Below are 19,050 nucleotides of genomic sequence, written 5' to 3'. Positions count from 1 at the left end.
AAACGGCTTTGCTCTTGTATTTGTTCACAGGCTCCTAAGGAGATCTTGGGATGAGGGCTGTAACCCCCAGGGTGGCCACAAGGGGGAGGTAGTAGCCTAGTGTCAGAGAGAAGGGCAGTCTCACCCCAGAGTCCCTGAGAGAGGATGGCTTGCTGCACCCCCTTAAGACTCTTTAGTGGTTTCACTAACTGAACCCCTTTAAAATGAGGCCCAAGGCACACATTCTCTCTGAGCTAATGACTTAGTGCATTTTTAGGTAATTTCAGACCTCAACAGTAAAGAGGTGGATTTCCACAACGGAATACGTGCTTTGCTAAGACCTGTACCAGAAATAAACCTCAGATCCCGGATATCAAGTTCCTGTTTTAATTAACATGGAAAAATTGAACCTAATCATAAAACTTCCCCCCCTTTGTTTTGGATATGTTCAGGATGAGTAAATGTTGGAGATTTTACTCTGTATTTTGCTTCGCTATAAATGATTGTAGTCAGTGTTTTGGGGAAATGTTTATTTTTTTCCTTGGGTGAAAATATATTTGTTTTATGTTTCCTGGGATGTGATCTTACCCTCTCTGTGGTCATCTCTTGGGATTATCATCTGTATTATATTATATACAGGATGTCGTAGTCTATGTTATATAATGTATCCTGTATTATGCATTATTACCAGAAGAGCAAAGGCATGTACTATACTATGCTTCATAATGATTAGTGTGTGGTACATGCCTTTGCTCTTCTATCTGACAAATTAAAATTAGAAGCTATTTGAAGGTGATTTTCAAGGTGCCTTATGCCCTACCTGCTTTGCTGGAAGAAGTGTGGATTTGGACAGGTGACTGAGGAGTGGTCTTTTCTATTTTGGAAGGCAGTTCAGTATAGTGTTCAGGGCCTGGGCACAGTGCTTGTAAGAAACCAGGTGTGAACTGTTTCCTCTGCTTAATATCTTATTTCACTTTTTTTTTTATTGTAACATCTTTATTGAGATAAAATCCACATACCATATAAATCACCCATTTAAAATGTATAATCCAGTGGTTTCTAGCATATTCGAAGTTGTATAACGATAATCACAGTTTTAGACCATTTTCATCAGCTCAGAAAGAAACCTTGCACCCTTCAGCTGCTACTGAATCGCCTCTCCCCCTTAAGCAAGAACCACTCCACTATCTGTCTCTATATATTTGCCCATTCTGGAGACTTTATATACATGGAATCATATAGTACATGGTCTGTTGTGATTGTGATTGGCATCTTTCACTTATATAATGTTTTTATCCATGTTGTAGCATGTGTCAGTACTTCATTCCTTTCCTGGCCATATAACGTTCCACTGTATGGACATACCATATTTTGTTTATCCATTCATCATTTGATGTTCATCTGTGTTGTTTCAGCCATTTGGTTTGTAAATAATTCTGCTGTGAACGTTCATATACAGTATTTTGTGGGGGCATCTGTTTTCATTTTTCTTAGATGTATCTCTAGGAGTGGGATTGCTGCGGTGTCTCTGTTTGCCTTTTGCAGGGATTGCTAGACTGTGTTCCAAAGTGGCTGCGCCATACTGATGATGAAGTGGTATCTCCTGGCGGGCTTATAGTTCCCTGGTGGCTAATGATGTTGAGCATCTTTTCAGGTGCTTATTAGCCATTTGTGTATCTTCTTAGAAAAAAAGTCTATTAGAGGTCTTTTTATCATTGAATTCTAAGAGTTCTTTATATTCTAGATACAAGTGCCTTATCAGATATATCATTTCTGTGTGTGTGTTTCACTTTCTTGATCGTGTGCTTTGAAACATGGAAGTTTTCAATTCTGGTGAAATCTAATTTATCTATTTCTTTCTTTTGTTGCTTTTGCTTTTGGTGTCATATTTTGGAATCCTTTGCCAAATCGGAGTTCATGAAGTTTTATCCCTCTGTTTTCTTCTAAGAGTTTTATACTTTTGGCTCTTACATTTAGGTTTTGATCCATTAGAGTTATTAATTTTTATGTATAGTGTGAGGTAGGGGATCCAAATTCATTCTCTTGAGTGTGGCTATCCCGTTGTCCCAGTCAGTTCACTTTTGAGCCTCAGGTTCCTTTTTTTTTTTCTTTTTTTTTTTTTTTTTATTGCTTAAAGCATTACAAAGGATATTACATATGTGACCTTTTTTCCCCCCCACCCTTGACAAGCCCCTGCCCTCCCTTACCCCCCAGTGTCTTATGTCCATTAGTTATGGTTATATGGATGCATACAAGTCCTTCGGTTGATCTCTTACTCCCCTCCCTCCTGTCCCCCAACCCTCCCTGGCCTTCCCACTGCAGTCCGACAATCGGTTTGAGGCAGCTCTGCCACTGTATTTATTATTGTTCAAAAGTTTGTAATGGTCTTAATTATCCATGAAAGAGTGAGATCATGTGGTATTTTTCCTTCATTGACTGGCTTGTTTCACTTAGCATAATGCTCTCCAGTTCCATCCATGCTGTTGCAAATGGTAAGAGTTCCTTCTTTTTAACAGCAGCATAGTATTCCATCGTGTAGATGTACCACTGTTTTCTAATCCATTCATCTACTGATGGGCACTTAGAGCCTCAGGTTCCTTATCTATAAAATGGCGACGGTAGCAAACTTATGTTAGATGCCATGAATGAAAGAGAGTGTAAGGTGATTCACAGAATGCTTCCTGTCTAAGCACTCAACATAAGTTGGATGCTGCTGTTAATTTTTAAATAATCCATATTTTGAACCTAATGGGTTGCATGTGCAGAAGGAATATTGGAAGGCCTTCTACCATGGATTTGTGTTGGCCATAACATGTTTGTTTTAAAGGTATAGCGTGGATTGTAATGGCTTTTAAGTAAGTATGGGGAGCCGATAAAGGGTTAAGCCTAGAACTGACCTGTTGGCAAAGTCACAAACAGGTCTTCCGAGTCTTAAACAACCCAATCCGAGAGGTGGCCGCTGATTTACACGCGGTATCATTTAAAAAAATAAAAAAGGGGGAATTTGCCGGAAGCTGGTCCATCCTTGCTGCTTGACACAGTCGCTGCAGGGAAGAAACATCTGCACAGCATATGTTTCAAGGGACCTGGCATATATGGAATACTGTTCTTAATATGTTTGCTCCCCTCCTTAGTGCTATGTGTTTTAACCAAGGTCACCTCTCCGGGAAAGGTTGTTTCTCCAGGTGTGGATTTTTCCCTAGAGTTAGGGATTAACAGGACTAAGGAAGGGAATCAGTAAAACCCCTTAACTAAGTGCTACGCTTAAACTACATAATCTTTACTTAGGATAAGCTCCTTCAGTTACTTCCTTGTAGCTTAACAGAACAATAGAGTAGTGACCTTGGAATGGAGATAACAAACGCCCTAACCTTTGGAATAGAATAGATAGGATTAAAAACAAATGGTATAAATACAGATGTAACAGGAGAATAAAGAGAGAACCTCGCTATGCTGATCAATTGAATGCTGCCTCTGTGTCATTCCTTCTTCACCGACTCCGTCCACACCTTTGGGAATCCCTGGACCTGCTGGGGCAGGACCTCAACAAGTAGGCACCTGCCCACTCCCTGTTAACAGGGTTTGAGACTCGGTTTGAGACTCTATCTTGGGCTGTTTTTGAAAGTAGGCCCCAATTAACTCACAAGGCAGAAGGCCCTCATTGTAAATTTCTCTCCAAAAGTCAGGCCTTTGGCATGGACACTTAGACCCAGAGTCTGGGATCCTTTCATTCTTCAAGTAGGGAATGTTAAGCTTCATCATCAAGGTCTCTGTGCTATAAATGGTCTGTTCTGTTGGTGTTTTGCAATATATGAATCCATAGGATTTTAGACCTGGAAAACTAAAATCCTATGAATTGGGGAAGGACTATCTTTGTCTCCAGACCCTGGCAGAGACGTGAGACAGTGGGGAAATCATGAGGAAATCCAGAGGCAGGGGCTTCGGGTCTCCTCCCAGGCTTTGGGACAAGTTTCCTGCTCCCTTCGCCTCTGAAAAAGCAGTGGAGGTGGCTTCGTGTGACTTGCCACTTGATGGTAGACTGAGTTGGCTTGTAAGTGGCCTAACCTGCTTACACTGCTTTTTCAGAAATGGAAACCCAGACGGAGAACAAGAGGTTTCCTCAAGTTGCATGGCTAAGGAGTTCTTAATCATTTATTTTAGCTACCTTTTGGGCATTTATTTAGCATTCTGAAAATAATGTAGAAAAGCATGTTCAGAATAATGTGAAAGTATGAGGCCTTTGCTGCACTGATAGTTAGCATTAGTCTAATGAACTGGATTAATCTAGTCAACAGGACATTAGTGCTCCTGGGGGCTTGGAACAAACACTGGTGGTGGCCATGATTTAAAGACTTTTGTTCAAGTATGTGTTCACTGTCAGTCGCTTATTTGGTGTTCACATTTTCCTAGGTAAGAACATTTAGAACTTGGAATATTCTCTATGTCAACAAATCTTGATCTGAATGATTTCTGCCAACTAGGAAGGATTTTTCTTCTCTGGAGAAGGATAACTAGCATTAAGAGGCATGCATTCGTTTATTTATTAAATTAAGTTCAGCCCAGCAGATGTGAGGGCCTTCTGTGCACTTGGCTCAGAAAATTATCTTATGGGAAAGAAGAGAACAGCAGCCAGAAACGGGTGGACTGCGTACTTAACCCTTTATTAGGTAGTACAATAGAAAAATACCGGAATCAGCTAGTGGAGAATTGGCGGTGCAATCCGGCAAACACTTAACGTGACGAGCAGGATTGCCTGCCATGTACCAGACACGCCAGGGTCATTTTCTCAGTTAATCTTGTTATTCGGGGTATGATTTCTTGTCCGAGATGTCCTTTAAAGCACAGATACCCATATCTACAGGTTGGATTTAGAATTGGAATGGTCAATTCACTCATTAGCACCCATTTGTACCGACAGTATTTTAGCCTGTGTAGTTGGGAGATTCTTCTCTAGCTTCAAATCTTCCTCCCATCTGGAGAAGCTGGGTGATCTCAGGCAAGCAGTTGGGTCTCTGCTGTGAAACAGACATAATCCCTAACCTGTAGGCTGGTTGGGAGGATTAATCTTCCATTGTGCCGCTCCTCACTCTCCGTGCGTGTTGCACAGTGGTTGCAGTGTGGACTACACAGCCAGAAATAAGTTTACGTGGCAACCCAGGGCACTGATGTTTTTGTAACTGTATATGTGACTGGGACAAGTTTCATCCAACAACCGTATGTGCTTTGCACTGATTTTCCATTCAACCTTATTTCATGTTTAGCAAAATGTAGGTCACAACTGACTCAACTAATTTCACAATCCAGTAATGGGTTGTGACCTGCAGTTTGAAAAACATGCTCTGATGTGCCCAGTGCTTTCCTGCCCTAGATCTCCATGGACCTGTTTCCTCTGCCTGGGCTACTTTCTCCCTCCCGCTCCCATCCTTGTTCATCTAACTGACGCCCCTCTCCCAGTCACTCAGGGGTCTGCGCTGTAAAGTACTTGCTAACATTCAGTCCTTCTCTTGTAACACTTGGTACACAAATAGTAATTAGCAAACAGTTAAACAAATTGTGTCTTCCCTCTAAATCTCCTGGAAGGTAGAGGTAGGTGTTGACCTCACCACCATATCCCTGGTGACTCACATCTATCTAGTCAGTGCTCCAGAAATTGTAGCTGCTGCCATTAATAATGCAAGATTCCACCTAATGACTGTGGCAGATGACATAGGTTATAAATGTGCATGCATATCAGTTGAGCCTCAAATGTCTCACCACCTTCCTTCACCTGGTTACCTGTTTATGAATCTCTGTGCTCAGATGTCATCTGTGATCCCACCACTTTGACGTCCTCTTTGTCCATGCTACGGTCAGTGTGCCTGTATGGCACATATCCTGCATTAATTCAACACCTTGATTACGTGCCTGCCATCTGCCACAAACTGCTGAGAAAGGTCCCTGGCCTCACGGAGGCTGGTCTAGGGAGGGCAGTGAACCCATGGACAATGACGAGCGATGCTCTGTGCAGTGTTGTGGAGAGGAGCAGCGTTCCTGTTGCAACCCGTTCCCCATACCAGCTGAGGAGGACCTGAAGCTCCTTGGCGCTGGGTTTGATTGTTAATTGATACACACGGGCTGGGTAGAGCGAAGTCCAGCTTGTTTCAGGGAACCAGGGATGTGAGAGGAGACAGGAATGGAAGAGGAGAATGCAGTAAAAAGTGAGTGCAGTTACTGCATGGAATAGAGATGCTGAGAACAGAGAAAATAACCCAGGAAGAAGATTTGAAGTTGAATCCCTTCTCTTTGTTGCCAGACAAGGAAAGAAGGGGCGGGGAGGGGGGTTGGCAGACTTTGAGGGCACAAGCTTGCCTTTATAGTGAGGGTCATGCGGAAGGCTGCCATGGAGCTGCACCAAGGCTCATGCATGCCTCTGCTGGCAGGTGCCCAGTGATTACCTTTAGCCAGCAGACATCAGCCGACGACGCTTGACAAGACTCTGGCTCCCAGGGGCATTTCAGGGGCGACACCCACTGGCCCAATGTCTCTCACCAAGTCGCAGAGGCTGGGGCTTCAAATAATGTCTTGCAATCCTCAGGACAAGGTTTACGTTTTGTTCTCTCTCTCTCTCTCTCTCTCTCTCTCTCTCTCTCTCTCTCTCAAAGGAAGCATGGTATATTTTAAGTTCGATGAGGAAGAAAGGAAAGTTTTAGGTTTCTAGCTTTTAGAACAGGGGTTCTTAGTGAAGGCTACCAGGTGGGCTCTGCCTTACTTGTCTGGAAGTTAATTTTTTCATACCAAACTGACATCATAATCAGTCTCCATACAAGGCAGATGCTACTTATTTTGGTAGCTGCAGCGACCGACTCTAGTGAGTTACACAGATAATCTGCGTGTCCTGGTGACTGAGCTGTGAATTGAGTGGCCAGTGGCTCATGTTCAGATTTGTGTCCTTGGTTGATTTGTTGTTATTGTTGTTGTGGTGGTGGTGGTGGTGCAACAAATTGTTTCTTAAATTCATGGGTAGTGTGACCATACTGGGTTTTCAAGCATTTTATTCATGCTAACAGCTGCCCTTGTAGCCCCTGGCAGTGGGAGAACTCTGTTGTAATAGCTCTGGGCAGCACCTGCTGGTGTCTGTGTGCCTTTTTTGTTTTTGTTTTTTCAAAGAACAACCAAGTTCCTTGAGGTTTCACTTGCATTAAGGGCAGGAAATTTAATGAGCACTATGCTTGCTTTGAAATTAGATTTCAAATACTGATCTCAAATTATGGAAGCCTTGGAATTTTTATTATTAAACATTTGCATTTTAAAATTAATCTATTGCTCTTTCAAGAAACTGGAAAACATAGAAGTACAAAAATGATAAAACATTTCCTAGACTACAAGCCTCCCCAAATAACTGCTATTTATATTTGTCCTTCATTCTCTTCCTCCTCCTCCTCCTCCTCCTCCTCCTCCTCCTCCTCCTCCTCCTCCTTTCTTTAACAGCAGTGTATTATAATTTGCTGCCCTGCTTTTAAATTTTTTTTTTTTGTAAAATGTAATAACCTGTGTGTGCACATTCAGATGAGCTGCATTGGGGGCACAGCCAGACATAATCACAGTCAACCCCAAAGTCCCCTCAGTGGGAATTTGATTGTAGCAAATCCTTGAGGGTGTTTGGGCGACTTGAGAAGCTTGGGTACAAGCTTTCTGCCTACTGTTTGTTTGAAGGGGGAAACGCCTCAGCACAGAGCTGAAAAGTTAGTGGGATTTGGTGCCCGGGAAGTAGGTAAACTAGGGACACTGGGTGGTATCTGAAGCTCCAGCAGGCTCGCTTTGCGGTGGATTTGCTTTGTAATCCAGGAGCTGTTGGGAGGTCATGAAGCTAACCGAGGGTTCCCAACTCCAGACCTTTGAAAGTAGATTCAGCTCTGTCAGGGACACAGACAAGTATCTACGTGATGTGGTTACCACCATCACCACCACCACCACCACCACCTCCCCCTCTCCCAATCCCTAGTATTCCTTCCCTGGACCTCATTTCAGTGAAGTACAGAGACTCACTGTGTTCCATCTTATCAGACTCTATTTTGAAGCATCAGATACCACTTGCCATGTGGATCAATTTGTACAGTACGACATTACACGACGGCCGGGAAAATATTAAACGTGTTTCCTTTGTAAAAAGGAACCTCATCATGATCCGACAGTGTGCATTTCTGGTAAAGCACTGGGGGTGGAGACTGCCTGTTAAGTTGGAGGACATTGGTGTGCTGCATCAAGGGTAATAAAACCCAGAGATACTAAACCCAGACTTCCTAGTTGCTTGTAATTTTGAAATCAACAAAGTCTGTTTCTTTATGACCAAGGTAAGAATTTAGTTGATGATTTAGAAGAGGCATTGCATTCCCCTTTGCTGAACCGTGGCTAGAGAATGAAAGTTAGTCATAAATCTAACAACTCTATGCAAAGAAGTGGGATGGGTATGGTCATGACTAGAAAGAAATGATTTCTTTTATGCAAGAACTTTCATTTTAGATAAAGCACATTAAGAAAAGTTTCCCGAATGTTATTTTGTGAAGGAAGCTTATTTTAGATAATGGACAGATAGTAGCCCCTGATGTAATAGTGTATTTGTAATACACACTATATGACTTCTTTCCAAGCACTTTTCCTTGATGTAGTGAAAGGATGTCCATCCAAGATGCTGAAACCTGCTTTCCATCAATGGTAATTATTTGGTAAAAGAGTCCCCTAGAATTATAAACCTAGTATCACATCTGTTTAACATCGTGATGAAAACTTAAGTCCAGAAACTATATAAATCTGAGTAATTATAAGTGTGGGGAATTCATAAAGGCCTTCATTTTTCAACATCACCGAACTAAAGCAAAATTTATTGAGCTGATAAACTATGAAATAGTGTCATTTTCACATTAATGTTAATGGGATATTAATGTTATCCTGAAGTTATTTTTATAGGAACATAATTTTTTAGAAGAAAACAGTTGTACACTGTGATAAAGAAGTTTCACTCTGGGCAATGTGAGAAATTCTCAGAGTCTTCAGAAAGCTGTCATTTATCCTTTGAGAGTATATGGGCTTATTCTGTATTTTATATATGTAAGTTAACATCCTAAATTAAGGGTTTTACTATTAAATTATATTAGGAAATTGTCATTTTTTTAGGATTAGATGTCTTTAAGTATTTTCTTTTATTAAAGATAGTAAATTTCGCCCTAACTGGTTTGGCTCAGTGGATAGAGCATCAGCCTGCGGACTGAAGGGTCCCAGGTTTGATTCCAGTCAAGGGCATGTACCTTGGTTGTGGGCACATCCCCAGTAGAGGGTGTGCAGGAGGCAGCTGATTGATGTTTCTAACTCTCTCTCCCTTCCTCTCTGTAAAAAATCAATAAAATATATATTTAAAAAATAAATAAATAAATAGTAAATTTCTTTTAAAAAGTGGGTGGGGTAGGAAAAGGTAGGAATATAAATTATCACCAATATAACTTTCATCCAAAAGACAACCCTATTTATCTTGCTGTATAAATAGTTCTTTATGATGTTTTTGTATGTTTTTTCCCTCTATCAGTATATTTCTGAAGTACATAGATAAATTTCTTTTCAATTGTAATTTTTGGCCTCCTAAACTTGAACATAACTATCCTCCCTTTCCTTTTCTCCTATTCTTCACTGACAAACTTCCATTGGCTCTTCCTGTGCTCAGCGCTGTGATGACCTAGAACAGTGGTTCTCAACCTTGGCTGCCCATTAGAATCATCTGGGAATCTTTTTAAAATCCTGACTTCTGGGCCTCATCCTCCAGAAATTCTGTTTCTTTGTTACTAATGTTGTGGCCCCACCCCATAACAAAGAAACAGAATTTCCGGAGGATGAGGCCCAGAAATCAGGATTTTAAAAAAATTCCCAGGTGAGTCTAATGGGCATCCAAGGTTGAGAACCACTGACCTAGAACTTGTTTTTAATTCTGAACCAGCCTCGGCTTGATTAATCCAATAGGTACCTCAGGGGCTCTGTGGTCTAGGAACACCTGTCTTAACTCATCTGTAACACAAATTGGCTGCTTGATTTCTTTAAAAAAATTTTTTTGCCAGAAGGTAAGGGTCAGATGTTTTCTAGCCGAGGAGAATAGCCAGTGCTGAGCACAATCCCACCGATCACCTGAACAGATGCCAGCTGAGGCCGTGTTTAAGGTTTGCCTTACTTGCCTCTGTTGCTTTAATGTGTGAAGGCTTTGCCAGGGACCAAGGACCATCGGGCATTGTTCTAACCCCTTTGTGTCAGTTGCACATGATATATTTCTATAGCTCCCTCATGGATCTTGTTAGTCACTTCTTTCCTGTGTATAGCAGGTCCTCAATTACCATCAGACCTTGATCGTGTTAATGAGATGCCATAGGAACTTAACTCTTGTTTATATCTATTAGCCTGCATTGTTTTGATTAAAGTCACAGAACCAATCAACAACATTGAGTGAGGACTCAATACGTAAAACCTTGATTAGCTCATACGTATTGGCAAAGTAGGATGGAATGAGCTAAGTAAGATCTTTTACTGTCTCTACTAGAAACAAAAACTGTCTTAGCACACTTGGGCTGCTATACCACAGAACACAGACTGGTTTGTAAAGAAGAGGCACTTATTTCTCACAGTTCTGGAGTCCTGAAGTCTGAGATCAGTGCCAGCTTGATGGCGTTCTAGCGAGGGGGCATCTTCAGGGTTGCAGACTGCCTTCTTCTCCTTACGTCCTCACATGAGAGGGAACAGCATGCTGCAAAGTCTCTCTTGACTCTTAGAAAGGTCATTAGAAATCCCATAATGGGGGCCACCCTCATGATATCAACTAAACCTAATTACCTTCCAGAGGCCCCACCTCCAAACCATCACATTGGGGATTTAGGCTTCAACATGAATTGGGGGGGGCACAAACATTCAGTCCATTGCAAAAACTGGGTTCATTTTTCTGACTTTAATTTAGTTGTTTTCTTAATTTTGTGCTTTTTATTTTCCCAGATGATTCTTTTTTTTATGTGTGTGTATATATATATATATAATTGATTTTTTTACAGAGAGGAAGGGAGAGAGATAGAGAGTTAGAAACATCAATGAGAGAAACATCGATCAGCTGCCTCCTGCACATCTCCCACTGGGGATGTGCCCGCAACCCAGGTACATGCCCTTGACCGGAATCGAACCTGGGACCTTTCAGTCCGCAGGCCAACGCTCTATCCACTGAGCCAAACCGGTTTCGGCCCAGATGATTCTGATAAACCTCCACAGTCACCACTCTGGACACCTATGATATGACATAATAAGTTGGTAGGAAATTGGGCTGGACTTTTAATGGCCGTCAGATACTACCTAACCCAGAAGGTTTGGGGAGATTGTTGTACTAATCCCCATCACCCAGTTGTTTTCTTAGGATTTACCTCTTTCTGTTAAAAAAGAAAAAATCTAGCCAACTATGAATTAGGTTAATTTAGGTCCTGGAGAGTACTCTGCCATTTCTCTTTTTAAACATCAGGTCCACTCCTTATAGCATCATCATCCTAAGTGCTTTTTACTTATGTTGTCACAATCTGTGTGCCTGAGTTCAGTTTATATGGTAGCCCTTCCACGGGCTTCCCCCTCTCTTTTATTTTTATTTATTTACTTATTTATTTTATCCTCACTCGAGGATGTGTTTTTTTTTTTATTGATTCTAGAGAGAGAAGGAGGGAGGGAGATAAAGCAAAACATCAGTGTGTGAGAAAAATATCTATTGGTTGCCGTCCATATGCACCCTAACTGGTATCAAACCTGCAACCTGGGTTTGTGCCCTGAGTGGGAATTGAACCCACAACCCTCAGATGCTCAGGATGATGCTCTAACCAACTGAGCCACACCAGCCAGAGCCCTCTCTTTATTATCTCGGATTTGTTGTAATAGGCTGTTTTCCAAAATTATTATTTTTATTAAAAAACTTTTTTGCAATACAGTTGACATACACAGTATATTAGTTTCAGGTGTATAACGTAGTGACTAGACATTTATATAACTTATGAAGTGGTCACCCTGTTAAATCTAGTACCCATCTGACAGCATGCATAGTTATCACAACATTATTGGCTATATTCTCTGTGCTGTACTTTGCATCCCTGTGACTGTTTTTTGTAACTGGCAATTTGTACATCTTAATCTCTTCTCCGCCCCCCCCCCCCCCCCAAATTTGTTTTTCAAGTCAGGTGTTTGGAATATATTTTCTCGTAGAAATGATGATTATATGGTAGTTAGACTAAAACTTTTCAAAGTAGATTGAAAAGGTCCATTAAAACCTTTCAGAATTCTGTGGCTGAGTACCATGGTGAGGCTAACGTTCTCATCAGATGTTCTTGCCAAGCATTCCTTCCCCCCACCTCTCCCTCCGCCCCAGCCAGCGTCATACTTCTCTTTAAGTGGGAAAAGGCTACCGGGAGGCAGAAATCCGATAGTGTGGGGAGCCATCTCTCAGCTGCACCCTCTCTTTTTTGCTGTTTTGGTGGAGGTCAGTATCTGCCCACTGAGAAGACACAGGCAGGAAGAGCTGTGAATTCAGATGAGTTGGCTAAATTTATACACACTAAGTTTATCCATTAAAGGAGCTCTGTATTTATTTTGGGAACATAATAAGAACCCTTGGTCTGAGGTTAATTAACCTGTAATGAGAAGGAGAGCTACTGAAGAGAAGTAGAGACTTTGGCAGTCCATTGAACTGACTTAATTACAAGGCGGCCTTTCAAATGAGTATGTTTACGAATCAGCTATATCCATCGATGCTCCCAGAAAAAGCAGGCAGAAGGGGCTTGGGTTAGCCTGAGAATTTGATGTGTGGCGATAGATGAGCGGATGCCAATTGCATGAACACTGAATAAAAAAAGCAACGGGATATTCTTAGGAAGGGAATAGGGGAGCGCATTACAGATAGAGACCAGCATAGTGAGAGCAATGCGCCACTGGGCTGCTGTTGTGATTCAAGCACGAATTTCTGACTTACCCTGTAAACTTAGCATATACTAGTACTCTCCCAGATTTGAGGGTTGTTCGAGATACGGACAATGTCAGAAGCACCTGAAATCTCCTTCTGCCTGAATTGGCAGAACTGGTGGTGTCTGTATTTGGCTCTAAATGGGTAGGATGTGGAAATAAATGAGCAGGAGATGGAAGGTCAAGTCTGATAAAGAATTTAATGGGCAGTTCATTGTAATCATAAATAATACCATTCCCTCTAACTTCTCTGCCCCTTAATGTCCATCCGAACTCCCCAGAGATGCTGAAAAGTTGAGAGATTTTTAAAGCTGAAAAAACAAGTCCGGAAACCCTGCTCTTTGGGGGCTAAATAATACGGACTCCTTCGGTACTGCCAGCCCGTGTAATGAAACACCCAAGTCTAGGCTGCTGAGCTGGGGCCTCCTGTGTGGCCTACTTCATGGGAATAAATTAGGAGAGCCAGTTGGTAAAGCAGTCCCAAGTTTCACCCCCAGGAAGCCTCAGTTTGCTGAAACGGGCAGTAAATTGATAGCTGGTGCCCGAAGAAGCTGAGATTCATGTCCATTTTCAACCCGTTTATCCTGCTCTCTTCTCTGTGTCCTCATACTCTCAGACTCAGGAAGCTGCTCCTTACGCTGCTACTCCCAAGAATTCTTGGCAAAGGAGGTAGGCTCCCAACCCATAGCATCATTTACCCCAAATCCTACTTTCTCCTTAAGATCCTGTGTTCCTTCAGCTCTAAAATGAAATGGGGGGTTTCGATGATTTGTCTCACTGCTTCTAGCTCTGAGCCAGCCCAGACTGAAGACAGCGGCCGTCTTGAGACTGACACTGATGGAGAATGACAGAATGGGTAGCTTTGAAAGGGCCCTCAGGAACCACGTAGGCCCACCTTCTCCTTTCACAGATGGGGACGTTGAGGCTCACAGCGGGTGAGTACCTGCTAGAGCCACACGTCTAGTAAGTTATCCACAGGCAAAGACAGCTTTGGATGTTCAGAGTTATTGGTTAGCACTATGCATTGATTACTCCAAAATGAAACGTAACTGGACGTAAGTTTCCCTACTACAAAATGATGCCTTACTTGAGTTTTTTCTTGCCTGCCAAGTACTCGCTATAATGCTTTTAGTCAAACACAGGAACAGGGTCCTTCACGGGCAAATGCCTTAGAGTGTTGTTTCTTTTAAAAATGGCCGTGAATCATACTTCAAAGGTTGGCCAAAAATGTGGTCAGCACAGACTCTCACTAAGTTGTATAGGAGTTCTCTGCGGCTTTCCAGGTCTTTTCTCATTGCTTCAGGTAGGAACTGTTTAACATTCTGAGGAGCATGCGTGCATGAGCCTATTCCCAGCTTCACAGCACAAAGTGTGTCTGACTGACTCTGACATCCCACCACCCTTTCTTTACTCCGCTCGTGCAAAGAAAATAATCCTGAAGCTGTATTTTCAGTTGACTCTGTGACCCAGGCGCATTTACCTGTTGGATAAAGTCTACTTTGGTTACTTTAAAAGATTACATTTTGTACATGGTGTTGGTCTCACTTTATTGCATATGCAGGGATCTTTGATCAGTAGGAGCTTGCCTCTGACCTCCTAAGGAAATGTGAAATCTGCCACTGTGGCATTTTTGCAGCTGTGCAATCACAAATAATTTGTTGACTCAGTGATGGAAAAGGTGAATTGGGTTTGGTTGCATGGACAGCATAGGGGCAGTCACATAGCCTTTCTCTCTTTTTAAAGAAACTTCCTGTTAAAATTATTTAATATTTCAAATACATAGACAAGTACAATAATATGATGCAGCACATTCCCTCTACCTGTCCTTGTGAAGTCTACTGATCGTTGCATTTTCTAGCCTTTCTCACTAGCCTTTTTCTTCATATCCTTTTCACCCTCTACCAAATATGTAATTTATTTGTTTCACTTACTATCTTGACGCCTTTAAAATATAACTTCACAAAGGCAGACATCTCTGACTTCTGGGTTCCCTGCTACTTCCTTATTAACCAGTGTCTGGCGTGGATGTCAATATTTTCATATTTCTCAATATTGATTGGTTAAGTGAATTTTCCCCAGTTTGCTTCTTTATATGAAGTAGAATAGTTTGGGGTTCCCTCCACAACTGTATACCTTTCCTCAAATCAAAGTTCCCTTCTTTCCTACCTCCCCGGAGGTAACCAGTACTGTGAATTTGGTGTTTATAATTTTGTGCCTATTTTTATATCTTGGGACATATTTATGTGCACCCATTGACAAATATGGATGTTTGAAGTATTTATATAAATGTTGGTGTAATCTTTAATGTTGAACTACATGCAGGACTGGGGGGTGCAGAATGGGGGTACAAACATTCAGGTAGGTCTTGGTATGACTAGTAAGCAGAACTCCCCCCCGAACTCTCTTAAAGGAAGATTTTCCACGTGCCTTGAATAAATGCTGAAACAAGTGATGTACCAGACAGCAATTACGCTGTAACATCAAAGAATGAACCTGTCTTGGTTTTCTCAAGAGTGTAAGAACTAGATGCATTTAAAGTGTCTGTGCTAGAAAATTGGCCATTTCTTTGCAGTTTCTCCAAGTAAAGGGGTCATAATGGTCCAATCAAGAAATCTAATTATCAAAGTTTAAGTGGCCTGCTATTCTCAGTAAAACTTCTTTTCCTTCCTCTAGTTGAGACGAGAGAAGATTGACCTTGAAAATACTTTGGAGCAAGAACAAGAAGCACTAGTTAATCGTCTCTGGAAAAGAATGGATAAACTTGAAGCTGAAAAGCGGTTTGTTCAGTCTTACTGTTTAATACGGGATTGCGTATGTGGCCAGGGTGCTGTTCTGGGTGTGACTGAAGAATAACAATGGGACCTTTAATTCCATGGTTGATGCACGTCATTTAATTTGTCAAATGAAAAACATGTTGAAAGCTTCCTGACCTCTTTTCATGTTGGTCACCTCTTTACACTTCGCACGCACTGGCACAGTAGAATTTCTTTCCATTTGGTGTCAGAGGCTATGAAGAAGTTAGTCAAGGTGCTATTGTTCACCTTTAAAATGTTCTGAAGGATGGCTATAGTTTCAGTTTCAGCTTTTTTACTTGATTGAGCTGGCTTCCCCAGTTCTTTTCTAAACTGCATAGCATATGTACTACCTTCCTGCAGTTATTATATATTTATAAAATGTACTTCGTTAGGAAGACTGAGATTTTGATAGAAAAATTACCATGTAATTGTCTTAAAACTTGCTGCAAAGAAATGCTCGTACATATTTAAGGTTAGCATTCTTTGCATTAAATGTATGTACATGGATGTGAAATGTCATTCAACGGCAAACATTTCTTGAACCCTCTGTGCAAGGTACTGTCAGGCCCTTATTTCTAAGTGCTGCAGACTTTGGGTGGCTGGAACCAGGCTTGAAGAATAGCGAGGAGTTCTGTATGAGGGATGTAAGGATGGGTGTAGAAAGGGAGTTTCTTGAAAACGTTCATTAATCCACCTTATGAGGACCTTTGTTTGCTAACCAGAGTCCTTTTGCCATAAATATTGTGTTTGGATGAATCCATAAATCATTCTAAGTTCATCTCAAGATTTGCAAAATAGAAACATACCACAGGCTTTAAGAAAAGTGCAAGTAGAGGCACTGTATATCTACAGGGAAATATTCAAGAGGTAGCTGAACCAGCTGCGTCTTGCATTATTGTAGCTGTACTAATAGATGGAATTAGGAAAAAATATTTAACATAATAAATGTAGGGACCATTACAACATTTAACATACTGGTTTGCTCAGCTAGAGCCATTGAGCAATCTCAAAGGTAAAAGTTAAAAACAAAACCCCCCCAGCAACCTATAAAAGGGGACATGGAGGTCTGTTGCCATTCATTCTTCCTTTGCAGAACACAAGCAGTACCAAATTATTGCAGGTTATTGGGTTGAGCAATCTGAAATTAACATTTTATAAGTCAAAAGCTGTTGAATATAACAAATAAGCATTTGATGTGCTTAACGATAATTAGTGGGGAAGGTGGAACTGCCAATTATTAACATAATAATTTTTGTTTTGTTTTGCTTTTAACTTTTTGCCTTAGCTGTGGCCAGAAGCCAAGGGCCTCTCATCAGTTTGCCCTCAGCTTGGTTTTCAGCAGGGAATTTTATACGTTGAGTCTCCTATGTTATGCCACCATCCACAGAGATTGAAAGTGCACAGTTCATAAACCTTCAGCTTTGAGAGAGTGACATTCCGTTAGTATCTCCATGTCCTCAACCAGCATGTCAAACATTTAGTGAGTAGATAACTCTGGAGCCTTCCGCATGCCAGACGTACTACTTAGAACCAAATGTTAGAGATTTTGTTTTTTAGGAATGCTTAATTACCAGTGGCAACTTAAAGGAAGGAAAAGGAGGGTGGGTCCTTCAGCTCTGCCCTTGGACCCGAATACCAGGTCAGGGTGACCAGAAGCTCATGTGAAATGGGCAGAGGAGATCAGCAACCCTGTGAATTGGTTCTGCAATTCATTCATTACAGGAGGTTGCTATTAAAACAAGCCTTCTGGCTAGTATGTTTTGTCTTTCCAAGGCAAACAGTCTTTTATTGTTGGATTTTTTTCTTTTCCATAAAGAATCCTGCAGGAGAAATTAGACCAGCCAGTGTCAGCTCCCCCATCACCTAGAGACATCTCCATGGAGATCGACTCTCCAGAAAACATGATGCGCCACATCCGGTTTTTAAAGAATGAAGTGGAGAGGCTGAAGAAGCAGCTGAGGGCGGCTCAGTTACAGCGTACGTAGCTTCTGGTTTCCCTGTCTTCTGTCTGCAGAATTAATCCACTTACCAAGTACCAAGGGTTTTACTGACATTTACTGTTTGATTTGTGTTAATCAAATTCGTAATGTATTTCATTACCAATACATGTTTATCCTGTCATCTTGGAATACATTATTTTTAAAAAATTATTGTAGTAGGGCCAGGCAGCTAGTTTAGAATACTTCTAAAAAATAATTCAAATAATTTCAGGGTAATATTTTTAACCTTCTCCCCTGCATCCATCTCTAGGATTGCAAGAGACCTCAATATATTTGGGGGGGGGGGGGGGGCAGATATTAGAGTGTTTATCTTCCTTACTGCTAAATTTTAGCCATAGCTAACATTTGTTCATGGTACTTGAATAAGTGCTTTTGAAATTTATATTTATTATTTTGGAAAAGGTGGGAGTGTTGAGTTGGAAGTCAAAGGAACTAAATTTCTGAATACTTGATGAGATCATTGTGCATTTGTGTGGGTTTCTCCTATTTCTGCTTTTAGGTTGTTCCAATTTATTTATTCAAATAGGCAATGTAGTGAAAGGTATGCAGGGGAAAATAAGTCTCTCTCTCTCATTTCTGATCCCCAACCACCCAATTCTGACAATTACCCATTTAAAAAGATTTTTTTAAAGATATGTTTTTATTGATTTCAGAGAGAGGGAGAGAGAGAGAGAGAGAGATAAACATCAATAATGAGAGAGAATCATCAGTTGGCTGCCTCCTGTACACCCACTACTAGGGATAGAGCCTGCAACCGGGAATCGAACCGTGACCTCTTGGTTCATGGGTTGATGCTCAGCCACTGAGCCACACCAGCTGAGTGCAATTACCCATTTTTTATACATTTTTTCCAAGTATATGTGTTTGTATAAACTTTTAAAATACAAATAGTAGTACAATGAATATACTCTTTTGCATCTTTCTATTTTAACTTACTAGATCTTGTAACTTTTCCTTGCCAACTTATAGAAATATCTTATTCCTTTTTTAAAAAAAATATATTTTATTGATTTTTTACAGAGAGGAAGGGAGAGAGATAGAGAGTTAGAAACATCTGTGAGAGAGAAACATCGATCAGGTGCCTCCTGCACATCTCCCACTGGGTACATGCCCTTGACCGGAATCGAACCCGGGACCCTCCAGTCCGCAGGCCGACGCTCTATCCACTGAGCCAAACCGGTTTTGGCGTTATTCCCTTTTTTAAAAGGCAGCTTTAGTATTTGATTATTTGGTGATACCACAGTTTATTTAGCCAGTCGCATACCAATAGATCCTTTTTCCTGGTGATG

At 41.3% G+C, this 19,050-nt stretch overlaps 1 protein-coding gene across 2 annotated transcripts in view; it reads left to right on the top strand.

Annotated features, from left to right (window-relative positions):
- CCDC6 (coiled-coil domain containing 6) overlaps positions 1–19,050 on the top strand; it is a 109,983-nt gene that overhangs the window by 70,129 nt on the left and 20,804 nt on the right. For both annotated transcript variants that reach the window (XM_070432804.1, XM_070432803.1), the window contains 2 exons: positions 15,640–15,743; positions 17,578–17,738. In XM_070432804.1, coding sequence (XP_070288905.1) covers positions 15,640–15,743; positions 17,578–17,738 — 265 coding nt within the window. The remainder of the gene's footprint in view (positions 1–15,639; positions 15,744–17,577; positions 17,739–19,050) is intronic.

Source organism: Myotis yumanensis, unplaced genomic scaffold, assembly GCF_028538775.1.
Source record: "Myotis yumanensis isolate MYYU_CA2020_CCGP unplaced genomic scaffold, mMyoYum1.0.hap1 SCAF_13, whole genome shotgun sequence".
Classification (NCBI taxonomy): domain Eukaryota; kingdom Metazoa; phylum Chordata; class Mammalia; order Chiroptera; family Vespertilionidae; genus Myotis; species Myotis yumanensis.
This window is presented reverse-complemented; position numbering and strand designations above follow the sequence as displayed.